Raw genomic sequence first — 27,579 nt, forward strand, 5'->3', positions numbered from 1 at the left:
GCAACGCCATAGCAAAATCTTTCATATAATTTATTTGAAAAGATGCTGAATTTGTTCCCAAGAACAATTGTAAAAAGCTGTTCAGGATCCAAACATGTTTAAATTCACATCTTTCACAGATAGAGAATTTAAGTTTACAAATGTTCTGGAAGGCGTCTTTGTAAACGGTGAGCTGTGCAGGATGCTGCTGCCAGAGATGCCGCCCCCGCCTGCCTTGGGCTCTCGTAGTGGTTTTCTCTGTGGATCCGGATCCTGTTGCAGAGGTGGCAGCCCAAAGCTCGAGTTCACCGCTGGAAGCCTGACACACATTCCTGAGAGCTTCCTGCCCTTCTCATCCCACACTGCGTGCAGCCTGCACCCGGGGTGGCTGCCGCTCAGCTGCTGAGGGGCGCCTGGCTCTCTTAGGCCTGCGTGCCTCATTGATGCTTTCGGCAAATCAGTCTGGAGTGTGGGGAGCTGGAGGGAGGGGGGCAGGCACATCTTCTTTAGTTGGTCAAGTAGCCAACAATCCAACTTGTATTTCTGGAAACTGGAAATGGATGAAAGTGTCTGGAAACTACAAGCACAATCTAGGTTGGGTTTTATAGGAACCATGAACATATTTTAGATGGAACTGAAATGAATTAAAAAACTCTCCATGACTTATGATTTCAAGTCCTTAGTCTATAAAACGTCATAAGAAACAATTCAGTTTTGGCCTGGCTCACCGAGGGGTCAAGAGGCTTCCCAATTCCTCAGCCGCACGCCGGCAGGAGAGGACCCGGCGGTTACAGGTACAGCTTGATGAGTTCGTCGCTGACGGCTGAGGGCGTCAGCACCCCTAGGTCTGTGAACAGCAGGGTGATTAGGGAAGGGGAGGTGTAGTCGACCCATGGGTGCTCCTCTCTGAGATCCTGTCCAGTCTGTGCAGACTTCAGAGTATCTGCCTTGTACTGAGGAGACAGGAAGCACTCGTTAGTCTGCTTGCCCAACGTGTTGAAGGCTCTGAGCTGGGGAGACCTGGGCCTGGGTAATCAGTGTGCCGCTGCCTGAAAGCGCCCCGGGGAAACAGGGAGCAGCTGGCTGTGCATCGCACTGGTGGGGAGGGCCGGGCGTGGCGTGGGTGAGCCAGCTGGTTAAAGAAAAGCTTCACGTGTTCCATTGATGCGCTGGGTTAACTCAAGGCCTCTCGAGACCACTGGAGCATCTGCAGAGCGCTTACTACATGCCGGGCACCACGCTGAGCTCTTCCCGTGGTTATGTCTACATCATCACAACTCTGATAGTACTATCACCCTACTGCGCACGTGACCGAAGTTCACAGAGCTTAAAATGAAGGACTTGCCCAAGGTCAAGTGGTTAGTAAGTGGCGGGGATGGCAGAAGGGCCCAGACACTTGACCCCCAAACTTCGACCATTACCCACCAGCTGTCCCTGCCTCCTTGGCCCATACCTAGCATGTCAGTGAATAAGGGAAAGACTGAAATTCTGGGGACAAATTAGACCACCAATTTATCTTTGTATCCTGAGTACTGGAAAAAATAGCAATGGGAAGTGAGTAACTTCCTAGAACATTCTTAGCACTGCGTTTTTTCAAAGACTTCAGTTTAGACTCAAATGCCCCTTCAAATATGTAAAACTTGCCTTAAACTTATCCGGGACATCTTGCTGGTTTAGTGGGAAGAGCCGTACGAACTTGAAACTTTCTGCAACAACATAAAAAGGCTTGTTCTGTGCTTTGGCGCACACGGCCATCTGGTTGGTTCCAATCTGGGAAGTCAGAAGTGGAGAAGGATGAGATCTTCTAGCACAGCTGAAGTGGAAGCAACAAAGTGTATGAGTGGATGTAATATGTGTAACTCTGGCTCTGGAATTAAAGAGGACCTTTTAAAAAAGAAAACAATAGACGTTGCTCCAAGAATATACAAATGGCCAATAAACACACAAAGAGATGCTCAAGATTCTTAGTCATTAGAGAAACACAAGTCGAAACCACAACAGATACTGCTTCATACCTACTGGGAGGGCTATAATTAAAAACACAAGTGTTGGCAAGGGTGTAGAGAAATTGGAATTCTCGTAGGTTGCCAGTGGGAATGTAAGATGGAAAACAGTTTGGCGGATCCTCCAAAAGCTAAACTCAGAAATACCATATGACCCAGCAATCCCGTGTTTAGGTATGTACCCCTTAAGAACTGAAAACAGGAACTCAGATAATTGTACACTCATATTCACAGCAGCATTAATCACAACAGTCAAAAGGTAGAAACAATTCAAGTATCCATCAACCCGAAGAATGGATAAGCAAAGGTGTTTCCATGCAGTGGGACATTATGCAGGCATCAAAGCATGAGGTCCTGACACAGGCTCCAATACAGATGAGCTCTGAAAACCTCATGCTAAGTGAAATAAACCCAGCTCAAAAGGACAGATACTGTATGATTCCACTTATATAAGGTGCCTAGAATAGGCAAAAATCACGGAGGCGGAAGGGTTGGGGGATGGGAAAGAGAAAAATGGAGTTTTACTTAGTGGTGACAGTTTCTGTTTGGGGTGATAGAAAAGTTTTGAAAACAGACAATGGTAGTGGTTGAACAACAATACGAGTGCAATGAATGCCACTCAATCATACACTTAAAAATGATTAAAATGGCAAATTTTACGTTATATGTATTTTACCAAACACACACACACAGACTATCCTGAAATCTTCCCATGTTAAGCAATAGAGAAATTTTAAGATATTATATTGATGTCATCACTCCATTAAAAAGAAAACCCAACCAAAAAGCCCAATGCCATCAGAGCATACTTTGCGAAAATACAAATTATATTCCAACTTACACAGATCAATCTCAAAAGCGGACAGAAATCTGACCAGAATCTGACCACTGCAGTGACTCATGGGAACTGGGACCCGCTGGCTGCAGGGGTGGGAACTGCAAGCCAGGCAGGTCAGAGGAGCGGTGCTCCCACACAGCACCGGGTGCGCGCCCGCGTCCAGCAGCACGCCCCCACGCCCTTGGAGCACGGATGCGCCTACCTTGTTAATAATTCCTCCGTTTTCAACAACGCCTTCGGCACCAACTATAACAAGATCCACCTTCTCCATGATGTAGCTGAGGAAATTAAGAACAAGTTTTTATGCTCTCTTTGCTCTGCTCTTAGTAGCAGCATCACCTCCAAGATGAATACTCCCATTTTCACCAGGGTAAGTTCCTCTCCTAACTACCTTTCTCCCAAAGAGCACCGAGCACCTGAGACAGCCCCCGGCACAATTACCAGCTCTGCTCCAGGACCACTAACACCCATTTTGATCACGACACCATAATAAGACGTATAACTCACGCTGCCACCCAGTACATGCGCATGTATGTGTGTAACTGAAGTAGGAACTTCATGAGCTGGTATTTATCCTTACTACATGTGGCACACTCTATTTTTTTGTTCTGCTTCAATACAAACAAAACAAAACTTTAAAAACCTGAAATGATCTGAAGTTGGAAAAATGTGTTATGTAATTCAAGAATCTTGCAGGTAAGGGAAGGCCAATTTACCTTTTAGTATGAGCAATTAGTAGGATTCTAAAAAATGCTTACTTAAAAATTTTTTTTTTTGTCGTTGGGGTGGGTAATTAGGTTTACTTGTTTGTTTGTCTGTAGGTACTGGGGAGTGAAGCCAGGACCTCGTGCATGTTAGGCATGCCCTCTACCACTGCGCTATCCCCTCTCCCTAAAATGGTTGAACACCTTCCTAATTTCCTTAATCATCTCCTTATGTCTTTTCCTTCCAAGGGGTTATTACTCTTGTTTTCTCTTGCAAGGCATGCTGACGATCCATGGAGCGTGCCGCTTCGGTTTTAGAAGGAAAGTTCCATAGGTGACACAGAATCCCAGAGTGACACCAAAGACAGCCTGTGTCTTCAGATGAAGCGGGATCGTGGATCATGAGTGCTGACCCTAAGCTGACCTTTGCACCTTGCTCTTAAAATGCACCACGATACTACGTAAGTGACTCTCAGTCTCCCCAGCATCCTACAGCCCTGTCTTCTGTGTACGCTACCAAGACCTTATAATGAGCTTGCTGGTTTAACACAGCCGTCAATTAAGAGGTAGGACGCTACCCAGTCCAGTTTTGTGAATGAGACTCAAACCTTCCATTTGAAACCCTGCTCCAAGCCAACCCTGGGAGGAGGTGAGGAAACCTGGGGCAGGGGAAGCTGGGTGCTTACCCCACAGCAGCATCCAGGACCACAGTGACAGGGACGTTGAGGTGGCAGAGTGCTTTGGCCATTTTCTTACTGAAAATAACATTTTGAGAACATTAGAAAAACTCCAAGAAAGTCCCACAGTGGTGTATGGTGAGTCACTTATGTTGGACGATGATAAAGCACATTAGCTTGAAGCTCAGTTAATATTAATGGATGAAGGGGTAGATCCCAAGACTCTGGACTAAGGAAACAAGAATTTGGGGTCTTTAGAAGGAAGTATGTGTTTCAGGAAAACTGTACTCTTGGGGACTCCAGGTAAGAGATGCAAATTCAGGGAAAAAAGGGAGTTTTCTTTTATGTTGTGGATAAATAGGAGATATGCATTATTTATTCCTTGATAAAAATCTATCGATTGCTGTCCCTCTGATTTCAGTACTAAATAAGACCCCTAGATCCTGTACTGTGACCTACTTCAAGTTCACGGTGATTTTTCTTCCAGGGGCAGGAACGGGCACTGCTGAGGGCCATGCTGACTGGCTGGCAAATGGGGTAAGGGAGGGGGCATGCTCTGGCTCCTCTAACAATGGATTCTAATCCTCAGTTTACTCTTGTAAAGGACTGCTGGGCACATAACCAAATGGAAAGATACTTGCCCTGATAGATCAGGCTGTGACTCCGTAATGTACACGCTGAAACGCTTCTTGGCCGCCACGGCTGCTTCCAAGACCCTCAGGACCACTCTGGAGTAGGCGTGAGTTAATATTCTCTGTGGACAGAGAACACTCTGTCAAAAGGGCAAACTTCCGGTGCTCCCCAATCCTCTCTGCTGCCTAGTGCATGTTCCCGGTACCCTGAAGCTTCTCTGTGTGCTCTCCTACAAATCACCTGTGACCAGAAAGGCGCTCCTTGAGAGTACACTGAGTTTGAAGCCCATAGGCAAGCTGAAAATGTTTTCTGCCAGAGGAATATGAGTCTCCTCTACCCATAGCAAGTGCAGAAGTAGGATCTCCACGTGGTGTTACTCCCAGATACGCAAGCTTTTCTATTTGGAGGCTCCATTAGGTTCGTTTGGGTTGGTTTCCCTAATTCTGAGACATGGTTTGCACCCTTGGGCCGACAGGCACCAGGCAGGCAGCATAAAGAAGTGCAGCGGGCCGCTGGGGCCAGCAGCACAGTGGCAAGGCTGAGCTCCGGCTGCTGTCACGTGGGCCCGCTGTTGCCAGATCATCTGATTTTTCCACAGGAGCTAAAAATCCAGTATTTCAATGTTGGCTAACTAATTTTTAAAAATTTACAAATACTGTTTGGGAGTAAACACACAATCCATCTGTAGACTGGGTACACTCTGCAGACACGTAGATGTAATCTCCGTTCTAAGGAGCAGCGCAGAGGACTGTGTCATGTAAGACAGGTGCACGCAGCTCCCGAGCTCCTTTCTGAACCTCACCCGAGAGCTTGTTATAAATGCAGGTTCTCAGGAGCCCCCAGACTGACAACCTGCATTTAGTATGATCCCCATGTGGTTCATCCGCAGGTTCAAACTGGAGCAGCTCTGCTCGAAATTTAGCCAAAATAGCACTGATGCAGGTGGTTCCTACACATTCAACTACGGTAGAACAAATGAACCCCGCAGGACGCTGACGGCGCAGTGCGTCTGCAGGAGAAGGCCTCGGCAAGAAGTGGTCACAACCTTGCCTCCTCTTGGCCCCAGAATGGCTGTTTGCCACTGGCTTTTGTACAAGCTCCCCACCATGCGCCATTTACTTAATAACACACTTCAAAGTTGGGAAGAGGGTAATAAAACAGGACATGATTTCAGAGTCCAGATGCAAGTAAATACTTTTATGGCCGGTGGAGGCTTAGCTGGTGGGAGAGACGTCACACAAGTGTAATTACCCCTTGGCTGGGAGCCTGACTTAACCTACAGCTCCTGTCTTAGCTTATAAATACTGGGCAGCTTTGCACCTCTGTAACCACATCTGGAGTGAAGATGAAAATCTCAATCTAGTGCTAACGTTCAGCAGGAAGATAGTATTAACTCGTGACAAAAGCTGTTCTGTGTTGATCTAATTCAGATTAATTTAGTACATATCCAATAATAACAAATACCGCTTTAGTAAGACACCTTATTAAATCAAGAATCATCCCTGCTGTCCCAGGGGCTTTCTCTGCCTGTTTAAGATGACAACCGTCCATGACAGTAATGGCTGCATTTACACAGGGACTACTCTGTGCTGGGCACAGTGCAGAGTCCTCACACATGCCATCCCATTAATCCTCACAACAGCCCTATGAGCTAGCTACTATTATCACCCTTATTTAACAGATGAGAAAACTGCAACCCAGAGAGGCTAAGTAACTTGTCCAAGGTAACACAGCAAGTAAGTGGCAGAGGCAGGATTTTATCCCAGGAGTCCAACTCCGAAGTCCTTGTTCCCGATTACCGCACATGACCAAGATCTACTCACCGCCCCATCTTTGATGAAAGTATGGCACAGATCTGCGATTTTATTTCTCGACAGTGATATTCTCTGCAGAAAAATCTCTCCCCGCTCAATCATGATCTTTTTACATTTGGAGTAATCCTAGGAAGAAGAGAGCAAAATGAAGGGAAAGAAAGGATCCAGGTAAGCTGAGAATATTTGTGGCCAGAGAAACAGAGGATAAAGGAGGGCGGGCAGGGGCTCACGGAGTATTCCAGGGAGGTGAGGCTGATGAAGCGCAGGAAGAGCTCCCCGCCTGAGGACACAGCCACGGAGGAGTCCACGCCGCACAGGGTTTCGATGGCGCTGGTGAGGTTCGCTCTCAGGCCCTGGATCGTCTCCCCTGGGATGAGCACAGAAGGAAGGTGATGTTCATTTTAGTATCACATCCCCTGGATGCGTCTGTGATTCATTCATTCATTCAAGCAATGCTTACTGGGTGCAGGCTGTATGCCAGGCACTATTGAAGATGGCAGAGATACATCAGTGAACATGACAGACAGGATCCCTGCTCTGATGGAACCCCCTTCCAGTGGGAGAGGCAGACAGTAAACAAGCACATAAAGGAACAATCAAGGTAATCACAGAATGACATGAAGACAGAAAAAAGAATGATGAAAAAGGTAGAGCTCCTTGAGAGAATTAACAAGGACGGCCTCTCAGAGTGAGGGCCATTTAAACAGAGATGTGAGTAAGAAAGGATCTGGCCGCATAAAGATCCAGTGGGAAAAGTTCCAGATGCAGACTATAACAGCACAAAGGCCTCAAGATGGAAACAAAGTTGGTAAGAGAAACAAAGAGAGGCCAGAGTGAAGCACAGTTCAGTGAGGGACAGCAGGGAAGGAAGTTAAGTAGCAGCGACAGAAGAGGTCTGCAGTGTCGTGAACACAAGGCTCAGGTGTTTGGATGTTATTGTAAGTACAATGGGAAGACACTGGAGGTTGTCTTAGAGCCATGCACCTCTAGGCCAGCCCTTTAAGTTAAAGAAGGCTTTGTTGTTGTTATTATTATTATGCTTATACCCAGATGCTTACATTTAGGATGTCTGAATTAGTAGTGATCACAATGATGACATTAATACCAGAGTTTATAGTGGAATATTCTCTATAGCAACTATAAAGAATCTGCCACAGGACAGAAGCTCAATAAACACTTGTGAAGCCGAACTATGGCTATAATTTAAGCTTCATAGTTAACCTGATATAAAAATGGTCATTCTTGATTCAGAGTATATTTCATTTGTGAAGGGGGACCCTTTTGATGATGACTTGAGGGCTCTCTTGAAGTCAAAAGGAGGACTGAAATGCAGGGAGAAGCAGAGCTTGGGGCTGCATTACCTTCTGCAGGCACACGGGTGTCTCTCACTTTCTACACTTCTGAGTTATGAGCTGACTTCCCTAACACCCCGAGTGCTTGGGGAGGACCCTCTTTACCTTTGTCTCTCCTCAAATACTCCAGCAAAGTCCGGATGGCAGCTACTGCTGAGGCCATGTCAGGATCTTCTTTCATCTGAGACTTAAAGTATTCAATTAACTCTGGAAAGGGAGAAAAAGTGATTCATCAAATTCATTTAGCAGGATGGACGATCAGAGAGCTTATCAATGACTAGATCTTAATAAGCAGACAAATTTTTAAAATATTAACTTTGCAGGGTGTTTGGCTTCAGGGGTACCATAAATGTTTATGGGAACAGGGATTACATCACATCACTATTTGCAAACTCTTTCCCATTTTGAAAAAGCTATCCATGTACAATGGCATAAAATTTAAGCTCTATCAAATGACAGTGAAAGGTCATTCTCCTCTTTATCCTTAACCCCAAGTCCTGAAAGAATCCCAGAGTCATCCACCTTACCGACTTCTCCTGCACCCCTCCAGTCTATGCCAAGTTAAGCCTATTCACCGACATAAACGTATACACGTATGTGTATGTAGAGGTCCACCCCGCTATTATTTTTTACATGAAAGGTACAATATATATTAGTTTGCCCTTGTCCTTAAGTTAATAAAACACCTTGATAAGCACACTAGATGAGCACATCAAATACGCCCTTTCTTTTAAGTACCAAATCCAACAGGGCAGAGTCTTACTCATACTTCACATATGAGAAAATCAAGACTGCACACTTCGTCCGAAGTCTCACTTTTTGGAAGAAGGCACTGGAAAGCGTGGGGAGAGGGGGTGTATGGGGATACCCCCAGGACCCATTCCCTGGATATAGGAGCAGCGAAAGAGTTTTAGTTGTGACTCGAGGAACCACATCCAGCCAAACAGCCTGAGCTCGGAAAGGGACCTCTCCCGGAGCCCAGTCTGGACGTGCGAGGTGGAGGGAACCCTGCGCGGCTCCGCTTTAGGCCCAGCAGGCCCGTCACATCCCGCCTTACCCTTGGAGTCCATCGTGCCCTCCGGACCGTGGAGCCCGAGGGGTCCAGAGCTGCCCTCCTTGCCAGGATGGGTCCCGCAACCGCGCGGGCTCCGAGCCACAGAGACTGACAGCGCGCGGCGCCACTCTGCATTCCACTTCCGGCGCTTTGGAGGCGGGGCCGTGGGTACGGCGCGCGGCCTGAGCAAAGCCGCCTCACACGTCACTTGGCAGCGCCGGAAGTCAGGGTTAACAGTTTCCGGGAGGCCTGCCTGACCACAGCTGGCTGTGCGCTGAAAGATCCGGTCCGCCATGGTCTCAGACGGTGAGGGCCGCTCCCGCGGGTCTTAGGCGGTGAGGGCCCGAGGACTCGGACCCCGGGGCTAGGCAGACTTTGTCCGGCCATCGCCGGCCGGATGGAGTATATTTTAGGGACTGGGTGGAAGCTGTTTGGTGCTTAGAGGAGTGGCGAATGTATTCATTAATTCAGTAGATATTTTTGGAGCGCGCCTTGTGTGCCAGGCGTTATTTTATGCCTTGGGAAATACAGTAGAGAACGTGACACACTCGTGGAGGTTACAGTCTGGTGAGCGAGGCAGATAATAGGCAAGTAAATAAAAATAATTTCGAAGCGTGACAAGAGCTGTGAAGATAACATAATGTGATGATGTTGTCGATTGTGATTAGGAGATGAGGATGAGGAGCTATTTTAGATAGGGGTCCAGGGAAGACCAGTGGTATTGAAACTCTGACTCGAATGACTTTGTGAAGGCCCCGTGGCAAGTTGAGTCAGTCTGTTACAATGGGAAGGCGGAAAGGGGGCATATAGGGGTAGAGGAAGGTGGAGAGCCTTTCTTTTATACATTAAACTGCTAGTTACACGGCCTGATACCGTAAAAGGAGAAAAAAGAGGTCAGGGTGGCAGGAGCAAAGTGAGCTAGAGGGACGAGTGACCCAGCCAGGTACAGGGCCCTTGTGGGCCATGATAAAGAGCTTGAGATTTATTTTTTAAGCGTAATATAAAGGCATTTTAGGGTTTTAATCAAAGAAGTGTTACTGTCTGATTTATGATTTTAAAAGATTGCTGTGGCTGCTGTGTGGGAAATGGACTATGGAGGGCAGGAATAGATACAGATTTTTTTGGAGGCAGTAACAATTGTCCGGACATCTTTATTTGTTTTAATAATTATCACAACTCTGTGAGGGAGGCAGATCTGGTATGGCCCCTGGCAACAAATGAGGAGCTAGAGACACAAAGAAGGAAATTCATAGGGACGATCCATGTGTATGGATACACTCCTCTCCTGACAGGCAACACTGCATTTTTCTCGGGCTTGGTAGTAGCAAGAACTTTATGGCCTTGAGAATTGTGGGGTGGGGCCTGTTGGAGAATAAGGCTAAAGGCTATGGGTAGAGGAGTGAGGGCCTGTGGGAGACACAGTTACTAAGTGCTTCTTTTGTGCTTGATACTACATTACTCATTTCTCATTCTATAAGGAGTCCATGGTTAATGGGCAGAGTTGGGAAGAGAGATCAGAAATATAGCTAACCGTCAAATGAGGTAGTGAGTACTGTCATTAGGAGAGGGGCAATGCTGTGCGTGGTCAGAAGGAGGCACTGGGGCACTAAAAAGCCATAGTCTTTAGAGTCAAGCAGATCTGTCTTGAAAGCTGGGTATTGGCTTTGCTACTTGCTACAGGCCATGTGACTTAGAGCAGGTTATTTTCTTTTGCAAAGTAGGAACAGCTTATTTCATCTAATCTAAGACAATATTGATTATGAAATGTGCTTTTATTTAGTACCGCTAAGAGAAAATATAATGCTGTCAGTCAGTCATAACGTTAAGATACCATCCTGATTTCAGCAACCGTCAAATGTTAAAAAAAAAAAAAGAGGGAGTACATCTTACAATTGGTGAAAGATAGCAAAACAAGTCTCTTGCTGGGTTATTGTCAGCGTGGGATGGGACTGTAGGATCACGTGTGCCAGGGCCTGATGCACAGGGGCTGATATTTCCACCCTTCTGAGATGGGGGAGCCAGGACCTGTTGGAAAACCTGGGGAGGGCTTTTGAAGAAAGGTAGCATTGATTTGGAGCCTTGGAGAGTATATAGGATTTGGGTAGGTAAGCAGAAGTCAAAGATGAGGTGGGAGTATCTTGATACAGGAGATGGGAAGTGGAGGAAGGAAGGTATGGGGTCAAGATAGGCATTGTTGCTTTTTGCTATTAAATGAGCATCCTGGGTTTTTCATAACAGTGTGTGCTTACGGGTCCATATGTCTGTCACAGTTAGAATGTAGGCTCTTTGAGGGCTTGGACTCAGTATCGCCAACACCTAACACTGGTACTTAGTGTAAACGTTTGTTGAATGAATTACTGTGTTAAGTTAGCCTGTTCAGTCATGTCTGTCATTTTGGAGAGAGTAGCCTAATTCTTTTCACAGTAAAATCTGTACATAGCAATTGCTTTTCACTTTGGTTTGCACCTTTAATTGGCCTTGCTGCTAGGTGACTTGATGGACTTGGAGCCAGATTGATTTGTGTCTCCATTTAAAAACCCTACCCCATGCCCGCAATTCTACTGCTAGTGTTTCTTACTACTGATTAATCAGTTTCTTCCGTCCTTCACTAGCCATTTAAAATGCAAATATCTTTGGGTTCATATAATAGATATTTTTTGAGCATCCACCACGTGCTAGGCAACGTGCTAGGAGCAGAGGATGAGCAGTGACAAAACAGACAGGATCCCCCCTCACAGAGCTTACATTCTAGTGCATGAAAGGTGTAGATGTGCAGAAGGCCAGCAAGAGCTTGCTGAGGGCCCCCAGGGCTCTAAATCTGTAAAAGAACTTGGCTTTATGTTAATCTCGTGATTGGAGGATGGTAGCCATGTAAAGACGTAGTGATGCTTGCTCTGGATTTAATTTACAGATTGAAAATGTTAAGTTTTGTCACACTTTTATGAGGCTAATGTTTTTAAATTTTTTGTCATATTTTCAGAAGATGAACTGAATCTTCTGGTTATCATAGTTGATACCAACCCAATCTGGTGGGGAAAGCAAGCGTTAAAGGAATCTCAGGTAAGAGTGCTTGAGAGGGCTTTTGGATAATTCTGGTTTGACCAAGTATATGTTTACGTTGCTTTTTAATTAAGGTATAGTTTACATACTGTAAAAGCAAGTCTGTGTATGAGCATGTATTTGCATTCCTCTTGAGTAGTTACCTATGAGTTGAATGGCTGGATCATATGGTAAGTTTAGATTGAACTTTTTAAGACATTGCCAAACTTTTCAAAAGTGGGTGCACCGTTTCCATTCCCATCAGCAGTGTATGAGGGCTCCAATTTTTTCTTCACATCCTTGCCAACACTCGTTTGTCTTTTTGATTCTAGGCATTCTGTTGTAGGTAGTAATATCTCATTATGGTTTTAATTTGCATTTTCCTAATGGCTAATGATGTTGAGTCCTTTTTTCCTGTGCTTATTAGCCATTCATGTATTTCTTTGGTGAAATTTGTATTCAGATGTTATGTCCAGTTTTTAAATTGAACTGTTTATTTTCTTGTTATTGAATTGTAAGAGTTATTCATATATTCTAGATACAAATCTTTTGTCAGATATATGATTTACAAATATTTCCTCCTTGTCTACAGCTTTGTGGCTTGTCTTTGCATTTTTTTTCTTATTGAAGTATAGTTGACGTAACAATATTATATTAGTTTCAGGTGAACACCATGGTGATTCTGTATTTTTATACATTACACACAGTACACAATTATAACAGTATCACTGTATTCCTTGTGTTGTTCTTTACATCCCTGTGACTTAAGTATTTTATAATTGGTTGTTTGTACCTCTTAATCCCTTTCACCTATTGTCCTCATCCTCTCCCACTCCCCTCCCTTCTTTTCATGTTCTTAGTGATGTCTTTTTTAAAAATAGCTTTATCAAGCTATAGGTGGCGTACGGTGAACTTAACATTTTTTTTAAGTTTTTGTTTTTTTGAAGTACTGCATTTGCTTTATTCTTTTTTGTTTGCTTTAGGTTTTTTTGGGGGGAGGGGAGGTAATTAGATTTTTATGTATTTATTTTTAGTGGAAGTACTGGGGATTGAACCCAGGACCTTGTGCATGCTGGGCACACACTTGACCACTGAGCTATTCCCTCCCCCAGACTTCACATATTTAAAGTGCTTAATTTGTTATGTTACATTTCACATATGGTATGGATACACTGATGAAAGTATCACCACAATCAAAATAATGAACATATAGACCCATTACTCTCAAAAGTTTCTTCATATTCCTTTGTAATTTATCCCACCCACCTCTCTGCCTGTCCCCACCCCGAGGCAACCACTGATCTGCTTTCTGTCACTATAGCTTAGTTTGCATTTTTCAGATATTTGTATATATGGACTGAAACAGTATATATAGTGGGATTTTGTGTTTTTTTGTTCGTTTGTTTGGTCTGGATACTTTACTCAGCATAATTATTTTGAGATTTGTCCTTGTTACATGCATCAGTAGTTCATTCCTTCTTATTGCTGAACAGGATTCTGTTGTGTGGCTAGACCAGCATGTTACCCTGTCACTCTTGAGAAAGACTGTCTTATTTTGAACTCTCATAAGTGGTATATGAGCATTCCTTTTTTTTTTTTGTACCAACACAAGATTCTTTGTTTCCTTATTTTATCTTTTGCTGATATGATATACCAAAAAAAAAGTTACCTCAGTTTGCTGCTAAGTATTTAATGGCCCTTTGTATTTCTCCTTTGGGGCATTGCCCATTTTTCTTTTTGAGTGTTCCTTTTTTTTTTTTTATGATTTGTGGACACTTTATATTAAAAGGTTAACTCACTGTCACATGTTGTAGTTACTTTTTCCAGTTTGTAATTTGCCTCTTACTTTAGTCAGTTTTTTGCTCTACAGAAATGTTACTAGGTTTGTTTTATATTTTTAAAAAACAGTGAGTGAAATTTATGAGAGTTTTATTTTCTGCTTGAAGTATTTCTTTAACAGAAACATGCTTTATTCCACGATTATAAAAATATCCACCTATGTATTTTAGTAATATTAGTAATTGTGAGGATGTAAACTCCATGAAGGAAGGAATCTTCCCCTGGCACATAATAGGTGCTCAGCATACTTAATGAATGAATTGAAAAATTTTACAAATCACCAGGTTAATCAGCATGTATTCATTATCTATTCCATGCATAGCAATAGTTTGCTGGTAATTTTATCACTGAAGATGTGACATGTTTGCTATTCCCTGAATGTTATGCAGAAAACATTTGTGGAGTATTGTACAGATGCAGAAATGCTCTCATACAAGTGAAATTAGACAACTGTAGTTTGCAAGTGCTTTTTCTTATGGCTTCGGAGGAGGGAGCTCCCGAGCAGACTGTTAGCAGTGAATAACTGTAAAATTTTAATGAAATCTTAATTATGTCAAGAACGGACATAGTCATTTGGATAGCTAATTTATCTTCCTTTTGCCTTCTGTTTTTCAACAGTTTACTTTATCAAAATGCATAGATGCGGTGATGGTGCTAGGAAATTCTCATTTATTCATGAATCGTTCCAACAAACTTGCTGTGATAGCGAGTCACATTCAAGAAAGGTATGACAACTATGACCATTCTTCCTGTTGAGTGCTTAACATCTGTGAGATTTTTATGCTAGCTGGCATGTAATATTCCTACTGTGTATTGCAAAAAAATTTTTTTCTGTACCAGCCAGCAATACTCACAGCATCAAGAATCAGTACATGGTGGAGAGAGGAGTATAGCTCAGTGGTAGAGCATGTGCTTAGCATGCCTGAGGTCCTGGGTTCAGTCCCCCATACTGCTGTTAATAAATAAGTAAATAAACCTAATTACCTCCCCCCACCAAAACAAAAGAAAATAAAAACAATAAAAAAAATAAAATGTGAGCTAAACTTCAAAAAAAAAAAAAAGATTCAGTACATGTGTATTTTCATAGGTGCAAATACTGAAAACTCATCAGCTGATGTATGGTAGAGTTGCATTATGTACACGTTTAACTCACGCGGATTCACCTGTGTTCTCCAGGCCAAAAAAAGAATTATCAAATGGGGTGGGCAGCTCCCATCCTGCTTTGCTCCTAGGTCTGCCCCAGGGAGCGGGTAAGATGAGAGGTGATTCTGCTTTCCCTGCAGCCAGTTCTTGGCTCCTGCTACCTCTCTTGTTATGAATATTTCACTGCTCTGTGTGGGACTCTAGGGTTTATAAATAAGGATTTTTCTCATAACATTGGCTCCTAAACCCAAGCCAACTACTCCATCTGCTGCTTGGCTGAAGAAACAGTGACCTTTTCTAACACTGGTGTAAAAGCTGGCTGTGCTGGAGTCACTGCAAAATGGTGCATCAGACTGCAGCTGATTTGCAAATATGGCCACGCATGCAGTAAATATTTTCATGAAGAATAACCATATTTACTTGTCATGTTAACACGCTGTAGAATCTAATCCTCATGGAAGATACAGCTCCACTGCGTCTCAGTTAAATGTCACATCACAGTAGGAGTGACTCTTGTTTACCAACAGATTTCAGCTGAGGTTAGTGTTTACTTCTCAGCTTTTCCCACTCTGTGTTAAAAGAGCCCACGGGCCGACAGGTGAGCGCTCCTGCTCCCATCATGATTGTACATTTTTCTCAGAACTGAGTGAAAAAGATGATGCTAATTTGGTTATGATACCAGTAAAAGCTGCGACAGGCAAAGTTTCCATTTTTTCAAAAAATCAGGAATGTTTTATGTGATAACTGTCAAAGTCATGGAGCCCGAGGTGGAGCTTTTCAGGGACCCCTGGGCCAGATATTACTGGAGTAGATCAACGGATCTCAAATGATAAATGAGTAGTGAATTAGAATTTGGGATGAGTCTCTCACTGGTCATCTGACAAGGCAGAGTGAGAGCCACCCTAAAGCATTTCAAGAGGCTATAACCCAGTACCTTCTTTGTTCCTTCTTTGTTGTTTTTTTTTTTTATTAGAAGACAGTGGAATCATCGAACCTTCTGTGGTGGTAGACTTATGTCTGCCAATCTGCCTATTTTATACATTTTTAAAAACTTAAATTTATTGTGGAATCTTGAGTGTTCGGAATTCGTGTAGTTTTGTTGTCTCTGCTGAGTTTCATTCCGATGTTTGTGTAACTAGGGTTTTTTTTTCTTCCCCTTGTTGTTTCAGTCGATTCTTATATCCTGGAAAGAATGGCAGACTTGGAGACTTCTTTGGAGACCCTGGCAACCCTTCTTCCGAATTTAATCCCTCAGGAAGTAAAGATGGAAAATACGAGTTGCTAACAGCAGCAAATGACGTTATTGTTGAAGAGATCAAAGATCTAATGACCAAGAGTAACCACTTTCAGCTTCTTTTTTCCTTCCGTTATTGCTATTTGCAAGTGGAGTGGACTGTGGAGGTCCTTGAGGCTTTGAGTCCAGAAATTTGAGGTTCTTGACGTTACCTGCTTCATTCTCTCTTCTCTTTTGAAGCATCACCTCATCAGAGCCTGTGCCTTATTCTCCTGCGTCCACATCATTTGACACTGGTCACATCCTCAACTTCCTCACACACTCTGGTTTCTAAGGATGTCCTGTTAACCTGTGTTTCTTTTTTAGACCATCCTTTCTTCCATTTCTGACTTTTCCTTCATCTTGTTTCTTAAAAAAATACTTATTTTTTATTCTGTAGGATTATTTTCTTCCTCTGTGTGTTCTCATCCACCCTTGTCATTAATTATCATCTATGTGTGAACACTTCCCAGTCTTCACTTCTAATCCAGCCTTTCTTTCAGGCTGCATGTGTCTCTGCTTTGGTGTCCACAGTCTCATTAACACGCCTCCGACCAGTTTCATTATCTTTTCCCTCAGTTACACCACCATTTCCAATTCCTATTTCTGTCAGCCCCATCCACTTGCTTTTCCAAAAGCTTTCATTTTTGACTCCTTCCCTCTCTCATCCAACATCTCATCAGCTGTGAAATCCTGTTAGCTTGGCCTCGGAAGTGCCTCCAGAGTCTGGCCCTTATTACCTGACATCCGGCTCAACCTCGGCACTGCTGGCACTTAGGGCTGGACAGTTCTTTGTTGAGGTGGTTTCCTGTGCTTTGGAGGGTACCGATCAGCATCCCTGGCCTTAGCCCGCTGGATGCCATAATATCCCTCGGTCGTGACAACCGCATGTCCCCCGTGGGGCACGGTTGCCCAGGCTGAGAGCCTTTGCTCTAGATCATTGTAGCAACCTCTTAACTGACTCCTGTCTCTCCCGGTTCATGTCTTTCCACTCAGCCTCTAGAGCTGTCATCCTAAAAGTCAGAGCTGCTGTTCTCTGGCTTGGAGGACTTCACTGGTTCCCTGTTGCTCGTGGGTGGTAGTTTCAAACTGTTGCCTGTGTCCAAATCACCTGTAGGGAAAAGGCAGCTCTAGAGACAGGAAGTCGGTTAGTGGTTTCCCGGGGCTGGGGAGGAGCAGGGAAGTGCCTAGGAACGAGCCTAAGTGATCTTTTGGGGTGATGGAAATGTTCTAAAATTGGATTGGGGCGAAGATTTACAACTTCATAAATTTACTAAAAATCATTGACTTGTGTGCTTAAAAAGAGTGAACTTTGTGATCTGTAAGTTATACCCCAATAAAAACTGTTAACAGTCACCTGGAGGCTTTATTAAGACAAAACACTGAGCCCCAATCTATAGTTCCTGATTCACTGGGTCTCGGGAGGCCCCAAGAATTTGTATTTCTGCTAGGTTCCCTTGTGATGTTCCTAAAGCCCGTTGTAGAAACACATTTTGAAAACCACCGGCCTCCAGAATAAAGTCCCGACTTCCCACTGCTCCTGATCTGACCTCCCCGTGGGGTATCAGTGCTCCTGGACCAGTTGCAGGCCCTGCTCACACAGGGTGTCAGCCTGGGCTCCCCACCTTCTTGAGCTAAAGGTTTAGAATTTTGATTTTTATAAGAGTGACTCTTTTGCACCCAAGTCTCCAAACAAGTTATAAACTTCGTCCCTCCTTGCCTCAGCCTGGGCAGTTTCTCCAGTCCTCTTCTCACGGGTCCTGCTTTCGCAGGGGGCTGGCGGGGAGGAGGCAGGGGGAAGGGCTCAGAAGCTGGCCAGGGGCCACTGTCCAGGCTGCTTACAGTTACGCATGACCTTCTGTACCACTCGGATCATTGAGAAGCCAGAACCTTTCCAAATAACACCGGGATGTTTTTTATTACTTGTTTTTTGCTGTGGTAAAATATACATAATGTAAAATTCACCATTTTAACTATTTCTAAGCGTACAGTTCAGTGGCATTAAGTATGTTCCCATTGTTGTGCACATATCACCACTGTCCATTCCAGAGCTTTTTCATCATCCCAAATGGAAACCTTACATTAAACAACTCCTCTTTTCCCCCCTTCAGCCCTTGACCACCAGGATATTTTAAATTGAGGAAGTGCTTTAAAATTGCTTATCTATGTTTCTTAAACCCAGTTTGAAAATATCTGATTTCATTCATGAAGAAGAATGCTTTGGCTTGAAAATGATTTTAATTCAAGAAAATACCTAAAATTTCCTTTTTAATGTTTTTTTTTTTGTTATTTACAGGTGACATAAAGGGTCAACATACAGAAACTCTGCTGGCAGGATCCCTCGCCAAAGCTCTTTGCTGTATCCTTGGTGTTTTACTCATTCAGAGGGTGTATTTTTGTAATAAAGATATTTTCACTTGTGATATTTCTTAGAGCCTTGGCTGCCTATGTTAATGGAAGGTGTGAGTATTCTAAAGTGGTAGAGAATCAAACAATAGTTTGGCTTGGCTTTGAAATGTTTTTAAGACAAGCTGTAAAAACTTGAAATGGGAAGAAAGAAAAGTCTAGATTCTCCAGTATGTCTTGCTCACAACGAGTTATTCTTCAGAATGCTTCTTTGTTTCTTATTTAGGCAAATTTAAAAAAATTATTCTCGTCTCTCTTATGTTGGAAGCAGTGTTTGATTTTAAAAGCGGTTTATTGACCCTGGGGCTTATTAGCTGAGTGGCTGCTTCTCCAGGTGGCTGAGTTACTCTGCCCACCTTCGTAAGCATTTTGATTACCTCTGTGTGTGGGATGTTTTCTCAGTCTTGTGTAATTTACTGTGTTTGTTTTGTACAGTATTGAGCGATTCTTCTCTCCCAGACTTTGATTGGGGTTGTCTCATCCTCTGTGTATGGTTTTCAGGTTCATTGTCTCATTTCATTGGCTTGTTGATTTATCTGTGGTCCCAGTATTCACATCTAGGACCTGGTGGGTAATCACCGAACAGTCATGTGGATAATCACAGAACAATCAAACCTTTGATAATTTAAATTTTCTGGGACAAAGATCATGTTTTGGTCAAGTTACAAAGCCCGCTGGAATGCAGAGGTGGTAACTGGAAGCCCCCAGTCACTCTCGTTGTGTGTGTTGTCGTGGGCAAGAGAGCTTTTCCTTTTTCCTGACAGGTGGATGCTCGACTTACTTAACTAAGATTTGAGGTTATTTTTCTGTTTGCTATGAGTATTTATAAAATAATATTTTAAAATTCCTTAATGCTAAGAAAATAAGACATTCATAGAATGAACAAGGAGGTTAAAGGTAGGAGCTTGTGCTCTTCTGTGAGACTGTAATCCTTGTTTTCCTACTGTAACTCGGAGGGACTGTTTAAAAATTGGTGGAAAACCTTGTATGTAGTATGTTTAATAAGATTCAGTTAAATTGGAATCTGTTTTTATTTCTTTATAGATAATCAGGAAATGAAATCAAGGATATTGGTAAGATTGAAAGAAATCAATGCTATGCTTATATACCAACTATAGCCAATTAGAAAACATGATGGGAAATAAGACCCATTTATAATAGAAGCAATAAATATTAAGTGTCCAGAATTAATTAACAAGCACTGTGTAAAATTGATTATGAGAAAAAACAAATTCTGAGAGACATAAAAGAATTGCATAAATGGAGAGCTATTTTTTTTAATTTTTATTTTTTTTTAATTGAAGTATAGTTGATGTACAGTATTATATGTTACAGATGTACAGTACAGGGCTTCACAATTTTTTAAAAAATTTAGGTTATACTTTAGGTTATACTCCATTTGTAATTATTATAAAATGTTGGCTGTGTTCCCCGTGTTATACAATACATCCTTGTAGCCTATTACATACTTCGCGGTTTGTGCCGCTTACCCCTCTCCCCCTTCCCTCGCCCCACTAGTTTGTGGAAAGCCATATTTTATTCTTGGATGTTTAAGTTTTCCCCCCTGGCAGAGTGGGGATTTAAGAAAGTCAACAGTTTATCTGAAAGGGTAAATCAATGAGAAAGCCAGGGGCTTTCTAACAGAATAATAGATAGAAACTTGCTCCTGTCAACTTAAAGACACACAATGTGAGTTGTGAGTTTCAGTTCTACTCAGGGTCTTACTGAGGATTAAAGCCCAGGAGACAGCCACTCAGCTGTGAGGAAACTGCCCCAGAGAGGTAGGGGAGGAGCCAGTTTATTATGATTTTTTTTGGCTAGGAAATTCGTGCAGTCAGGTGTACATCTTGGTAAACAATTACCGCTAATCACAGAGACTAGATATCTAGAGTTAGTGGTTTTAGTGCTTTTCTGTGTATGGGGAGAGGCAAGAATCTGGGGTCACCGAAGTTCTTCCTGAGGTGCACATCTGTCTAGGGCCTGTTTATCCAGAGCACAGAGGGTTCCGTCCTGCTTTTCATCCTGAGTTCCTTTCAGGGTGCCACTCTGGGCGACTGCACTCGGTCCCCACTTAACCCTCATAGAACTGGGTGGTGAGCACTGCTCTTTGTTATCCTTTGTTTGCGCTCCTTTAGGCATTAAAACACTTTATAAAGCTACAGTGACAGTGTGGTTCTGGTGCAGTGGTAGGCAAACAGGTAATGGAAAAGTCTGTGGAGCCCAGAAACCAGGTATACAGGGGAGTTTCACATGTGATAAATGAAGCACTTCAAATTAGTGGGGAGGAAGTGGATTATCCAGTAAAAAGTGCTGGGCCAGCTGGTTGGCCAGTTGGAAGAAAACAAAGCTAGATCTCACTGCTTATACCTAAACACATTCTAGTAAAGATCAAACATTTCAGTGTAAATATTCAAGTCATAAAAGCACTAGAAGAAAATAAATCTGTTTATACTCTTGGGTTGGTGAGTATCTTTCTAAGCATTATGTGGAACTATAAAAAGAAGCTTAAGATCTCGAAAAAATGAAATCCCCAAAACAAGGACAAAAAAAAAAACTTTTAGGGAAAAGTAGTTTTAGCATAGCTGCCTGACGAGATTAATGTAATATTTCTAAAATAAACAAGAGCTCTCATAAATTAATTTTTAAAAGTCAGGGTTTAACACAACATTGTAAATCAACTATACTTCAATTGAAAAAAAAGTCAAAGTTCACTCTAAGAAACAGGTCGGAAACGTGAGCAGTCAGTTAGCATTTGGAAATACGGTCAGCCCTACTGGTGAGCAAAGAAACGTCAGTGTCAAATAGTGGGTTTTTCACCGTTGGCTTCTTGCTCAGCACAAATGGAAAAATCTGGGGTTGATGGCAGTTGGGATTAATTATTCTTTGCATCGCCCATGGGAGGATACACTGATACAGTTTTTCTGGAAGGCAGTTTGGTCATCTGTATCAAAATGAAATGTGCAGACACTTCACCCATCTCATTGACTACTACAGGCTTAATCAGAGTTGTGCAAAGGGTAGATGAGGGTGTTCATCAGAGCACTGTCAGAAACCAAGGCTTGGAAATGACTTGAATATCTTTAAAGACAGTTGGTTAAACAGTGGAAATCTAGAAACTCAGTATGAAGGATGGGATCCATCTAAATCTGCTATTTGACGTAAGATTCCTCCCCCCACGCCCCGATACTGTAGACTGAAAAAGCAGGTTCTAAAACACTAGATAGAGTATCATCCTGGTGTGTGTTTTGGGTGTGAGTGTATAGACATGGCCACATAGATGCTCTTTAGAAACCATTAGCAAGTATTATCTCTTGAGTGGTAGGATTTAGGGGAGATTTTTACAGCCATCTTTACACTTTTAGATGTTATTTAATAATAACTACCAAGGCAAATTAGAAAAATGATATTGGTTGTAGTGTGTAGTATACTGTGGTGACACCTGAGTGAGAGTGCCAGGATGTGGCTGGAAGGTATTAACGTGGATGTGATTTTTAGGTGATTAAGGCTGCGGAAGACAGTGCATTACAATATATGAACTTCATGAATGTCATCTTCGCAGCACAGAAGCAGGTGAATCGAGCGCTGCCTTTTTTTTTTTTTTTTAAAGAATATTGGTTTCATAGTGAAGGAATTAATTTTATTGTTTGAATCACCAATTTAGAGAGGTAGTCTGACTGAATGATGGATTGGGAATCTGGAATCCATGTTTTGTCCTAGTCATTTCTCTATTTTGGGTCCTGGACCCTTGAGAATCTGCTGGGTCCCCAGAAAAACACGCACTCTGACGCAGTTTTGCATGTAGTTTCCTGGTTTATGTGGCTAGAGCCCTGTTTAGCCCATCCTTGGGCCCCAGGCTAAGAATCCTGGGTTTTACAATTTGCTGCATACCTTGACTCAATTGCTCTGTCTCTTTGCTTTAGGGAGAGCTGATAAAGATCTGATGTTTTCACTTTGCAGATAACTGAAGTGTTCAGATAAATTATCATTAACACGTTTTCTTCTCTGATAAGTTTAAAGAAAAAGCTTTCTTAAAACTTTAGTTTTAAAGTAAAAATGCTGCTGTAGCCTGTATAATGTTCTCCATCTTGGGGTGGCAGCATGATAGAGTGAAAAGACCATAAACTCTGGGGACAGGTAGACTGGGAGTGGCAGCACTGCGCACCCCCACCCCCAGCTCTATGACCACTGCCCAGCCAAGGCCTGGCTGCTGCAGCTGTAAAATGCAAGTCAGATATCTACCTTGTAGAGTTACTGTGTGTGTTAAATAAGCTGTTTTAAGAATAGAGTCTGGCACATAGTAGGTTTTCACTATAAGGTTGTCATTATTATTCCTATAACATTTTTTGAAATGTTCATTTCAGAATATTTTGATTGATGCCTGCATCTTAGACTCCGATTCAGGACTCCTCCAACAGGTACATTTTAAATGAGTGCTCGGTGTTGGCGGTTATGAACGCGTGGTGTGTGCTGTTACCTGTTGTTAAATGCCTTTCACCAGTCTTCACACATTTCTAGGGGCTAGCCTGGGTGATGCTTTCAGATTAGAGCCCCAGCATCTCTCTGGTCCCTTTGAAATTTTTTTCCCTTTGAAATTTTTTCAAAATTTCAAACTTGATTGACTTTGCAAAAGTAATTCACGCATTAAAACGAATTCAAGCAACACAGAAAAGTATTTTTAAAAAGGGTTAAAAAAAAAATCCCTTCAAATCCTGTCATCCGAATGTCACTGTTGTTAATATCAGGTGAACGCATGACAGGTCTCTCTGTATATATAGTTGGAAGAATAGATCACTAAGCAAAGAATTTTATAAAAATAGGATCATACTCTAGATCTGTACTGTCCTTTTTGGTACCGTATGGCTATTGAACTCTTGAAGTCAGTGTGGTCCAAATTGAGATGTGTGAATGTATACACCCTGAATTTCAAAGACATAATATGAAAAACAGTGTAAAATATCTCATTAATGATTCTTATACTGGTTACATGTTAAAATGATAATATTTTGGATATATTGAGTTAAATAAAATATGCTGTTGAAATTGATTTTCTCTCTTAATTTTTCCTTTTTTTGGATGGGGGGGCAGTAATTAGGTTTATTTATTTTATTTATTTCTTGGTGGAGGTACTGGGAATTGAACCCAGGACCTCATGCATGCTAAGCAGGCACTCTACTACTGAGCTATAGTCTCTCCCTATTTTTCCTTTTTCATGTGGCTAGAAAATTAAAAATTATATATTTTGCTGGTGTCATATTTCTGTTGGATAACATTTAGACATTGCTTTTAATGAAAAGTATGAAACTGAATTTTACTTTAACCAAAAAGGAAAAAAAAAAAACCCAGAAATTAGACTGAAGAAATTACCAAACTCTTGACAAATGTTTTTTGACCATAAGAAATATTTCCTAAAAGGCCAGTTAAAAGCACGAAATTGTAGAAAACTTCAGGTTACTGCTGGAGATGAGGATTGGAGGGAAGGGGAGATAGAATCAGAAAGTACACCAACCTCAAAGGCTCTGGGATGGTCTTATTTCTTAAGCTTGATGGTAGGCGTGTGGTGTCTGTTGGGAATGTAAAATGGTACAGCCACTTTGGAAAACAGTCTGAAACTTCCTCAGAAAGTTAAACCTAGAATTACCAGGTTGAATCAACAATTTTATTCTTAGATATATATTCAAGAAAAATGAAAATGGGTGTCCACAAAAAAAAATTGTACATGAATATTCATAGCTGTGCTATTCCTAATAGCCCAGAGGTGAAAACAACTCAAAATGCCCATCAGCAGATGAATGGCTAAACAAAATGTGGTCTGTCCACACAGTGGAATATTACTTGCTCATAAAAAGGAATGAAGTACTGATTCATGCTACAGTTCAGATGTGCCTTGAGAACATTATCCAAAGTGAAAGAAGCCAGTCATGTTGTCTGATTCCATTGATACGAAGTGCCCAGAACAGGCAAGTCTGTAGAGACAGAAGTCAGATTAGTGGTTGCCAGGGTCTGGGGAAGCAGGGGATGGAGAGTGACATTGATGAGTGAGGAATTTCCGTTTGGGGTTATGAAGACATTCTGCAACTAGGGAGTGCTGACAGTTGCCCAACTCTGTGAATATCCTAAAAGCTAGGAGTTTGTATACTTTAAAAGAGTGAATTTTACAGCATGTGAATTATATCTCAGAGCTGTTATTTAAAAATGTAATGGCAAGAATAAAAATTTTACCAGTAGCAAACAAACAGGAAAAAAGTCATATACTGTCTTATACTGTAGTCTTCAAAGGGTTGAAAGGGTTTGAGCCGAGGGGAAAAAACAAGATACTTGAACATCTTGAGAGGTAGCTACAAGCTTCTGGTCCTCACTCACTCTGGGAAAACGTTCCCTTTCAATTTGCTGTGTTAGATCTTCCTCTGGAAAAGCTAAGCAAGTGCTTGTTTGGCAGAGAGCCCTTTGTGTGTCTTGCAGGCTTGTGACATCACGGGGGGACTGTACTTGAAGGTGCCTCAGATGCCCTCCCTCCTGCAGTATTTACTGGTAAGGAAACAGCAGCAGTGAACCCAGCACCTTGAGTCAAGTGAGACCCCTGTTTCCTGGGGAATGAATAGGAGCAAGACAGCTGATGCCAGTAACTGGAATACAGGAATAGATGGGTGACCCAGGGGATTTGAGCTGAGAAGGGTGGGCTTCAGGGCATCTTTGGAGCCTGTAAGCTGTATGCAGAGTGTTTGTTGTGTGACTGTTCACACAATTTCCTCGCTTTTTTTTTTTTTTTTTTTTAAATACAGTGGGTTTTTCTTCCTGATCAAGATCAGAGATCTCAGTTAATCCTCCCACCTCCAGTTCACGTTGACTACCGGGCTGCTTGCTTCTGTCACCGAAATCTCATTGAAATTGGCTACGTCTGTTCTGTGTGCTTGTCAAGTAAGTTTATGTGCTGAGTTTTTCTTTTTTTTCTATTTTGGGGGGAGTGTGCAGAGAATATCTGAACTGTGTAGTTTTCAAACCACTCAGTTTGATTTCTTTTTTTAATTTACAGTATTCTGCAATTTCAGCCCTATCTGCACTACCTGCGAGTAAGTACCTTTGAGGTCATGTGGCTGGCTCGCCCTTTAGAGACTTAGAGCATTAAAAAGTATTTTCTTCTATCGTTTCAGGACAGCCTTTAAGATTTCGCTACCTCCTGTACTGAAGGCCAAGAAAAAGAAACTGAAAATGTCTGCATGATAGTAAAAAAATTTTCCCCATCATTTAGAGCTGTTAACAGAAATTGTATGGCAGAATCTTTGTTAGGAAGGCTCTGAAGAAAATAGAGATATGTGGAAGATAATTTTTAATGAACTTCCTTACAGGAAATATTTGTAAAGCGTCACCCTCATCCTGTGCTTCTGGGGGCCGATTTACTGCAGGGAGTCATTCCGTGCAGTATACCCTAAAATCTTTTCTGACGGGTTTTTGTCCAGAGAGGAGGAAGAAAGCACAAATTTGGGACTATTTTTTTTTATAAATGAGATGATCATCTGTCAAAGTCAGTCTGCCCTGACTGATTATGGGCGTCAGAACCTGTTACCCAAGTCTAGGTTCTCAGTGTGAAATGTACAACGTGAAATCTGAGCACAGGTTTGGAAAAAGTGGCTATTTATGGAGTAATGGCACTGACCCAGGTAGACCGTCCTACTCGAGTCAGCAGTTGACTTCGACAATAATCGTGTAAATAAAATCCTATTGTCTTGATTGAGATGTAGCTCCAGATATGAACGGGTATTTATTTTGTCTGACATCGGCACAAGTTTGGACAAAGTTATCCAAGTGATAATTTGTCACTGAATAACTCTAAAATCTGATTTTAAGTGAGTAGGGAAGTGAGTGCAGTAGGCTGGTAGCAACTTTTTCTTTAAAAACAGTTGTATGGAGAACTTACTTGTGAAAGCCGCTATCTGGGTTCTGAGGGGAAATTTCTTGCGGAGAATGGATTCTTTACAGTTAAGTGTTGCCCCCCAGGTGGAATTCATCCCCTTTTCACTGAGGGGAGGGAAAAAGCATTAATATTAAAGAACTGTTCTCTAGACGCTTTGGACATAATACTGAACCCGTTTATAAGTTCAAAAGAAAAATTACTTGAAATTTCAACAATAAACTTATTTTTCTATGTAATCTTGAAGTTATTAAAAGCCCTTTAAAATTCCATCCAGGTATAGGAAGGGTTTTCAGGAATGGTCGCTGGTTTGGTTTGTTTTTAAAAGTATATTGACAAAAATCCATTTGTGTGCACAACCTTGTATATAAGTAGGATTTTAATTTTCTCTTGATACCATCTCAGAAACTGAGTCTCATTTAAGTAATTTGGTGTTTGGTTAGATTATTTAAGGTAGATTTTGTATTTTGGATTTACGATTTTGGTTAACAAATGTACAGAGATTTTGGTGATCAGTTTGCAAGTAATTTGTTAATCGTTGAATTTGGGAATCTATTTGTCTTTTTAAATGGTATTCAATATTTCATAGCGTAAGTGTAATGGAGATCACTATTTTAAGTCTAAGGAATAAAGCATCATGTATCTAAAAGATGAATAATTTCAAACAAGTTGATAAGGTTTTTGTTATTACTTTTTCATTTGAAATGTTTTATGTACTGGCTTAATTCTGTTTAAATTTTATTTTTACCTTTGTGTTTATGGTTCATTTGTATAAGTTTTTATAATAAAATAATTTAAATTTTCATATTTGCTCGAGTTATTTCCTCTTACTCATTTATTTCATGCTCATTCAGTTCATCTTCAAGTGTGTACTTTTTTAACTGGATTTGGTCAAATGTCAGACAATTTTTTATTCAAC

At 41.9% G+C, this 27,579-nt stretch overlaps 2 protein-coding genes across 7 annotated transcripts; one reads left to right on the forward strand and one right to left on the reverse strand.

Moving 5' to 3' along the window:
• Positions 1-11: 11 nt before the first annotated feature.
• Positions 12-9,359, reverse strand: EIF2B1 (eukaryotic translation initiation factor 2B subunit alpha). Of its 2 annotated transcripts, none has more exons than XM_064481288.1 (9): positions 9,058-9,359; positions 8,106-8,207; positions 6,879-7,015; positions 6,658-6,774; positions 4,843-4,955; positions 4,211-4,279; positions 3,023-3,098; positions 1,624-1,749; positions 12-826 (listed from the first exon to the last, which is right to left on the reverse strand). In XM_064481288.1, the coding sequence occupies exons 1-9, from the start codon at positions 9,347-9,349 to the stop codon at positions 821-823; spliced, it is 1,038 nt and encodes a 345-aa protein (XP_064337358.1). In that variant the 5' UTR covers positions 9,350-9,359; the 3' UTR covers positions 12-820. The 2 variants fall into 2 exon arrangements, with proteins under 2 accessions (XP_064337358.1, XP_010984641.2); XM_010986339.3 differs by having other exon boundaries at positions 12-932.
• On the forward strand, positions 9,274-27,465 carry GTF2H3 (general transcription factor IIH subunit 3). 5 transcript variants are annotated; one of them, XM_010986340.3, is made up of 13 exons: positions 9,274-9,360; positions 12,035-12,114; positions 14,551-14,657; positions 16,245-16,411; positions 18,645-18,707; positions 19,622-19,651; positions 19,799-19,827; positions 22,250-22,324; positions 23,116-23,169; positions 25,214-25,282; positions 25,534-25,669; positions 25,785-25,821; positions 25,903-27,465. In XM_010986340.3, the coding sequence occupies exons 1-13, from the start codon at positions 9,348-9,350 to the stop codon at positions 25,970-25,972; spliced, it is 930 nt and encodes a 309-aa protein (XP_010984642.1). In that variant the 5' UTR covers positions 9,274-9,347; the 3' UTR covers positions 25,973-27,465. The 5 variants fall into 5 exon arrangements, with proteins under 5 accessions (XP_010984642.1, XP_064337359.1, XP_064337361.1 ...); XM_064481289.1 differs by having other exon boundaries at positions 9,333-9,389; XM_010986341.3 differs by lacking the exon at positions 9,274-9,360 and adding an exon at positions 9,412-9,641.
• Positions 27,466-27,579: the final 114 nt, after the last annotated feature.

The sequence above is a fragment of the Camelus dromedarius genome, chromosome 31, assembly GCF_036321535.1.
Source record: "Camelus dromedarius isolate mCamDro1 chromosome 31, mCamDro1.pat, whole genome shotgun sequence".
Taxonomy (NCBI): Eukaryota; Metazoa; Chordata; class Mammalia; order Artiodactyla; family Camelidae; genus Camelus; species Camelus dromedarius.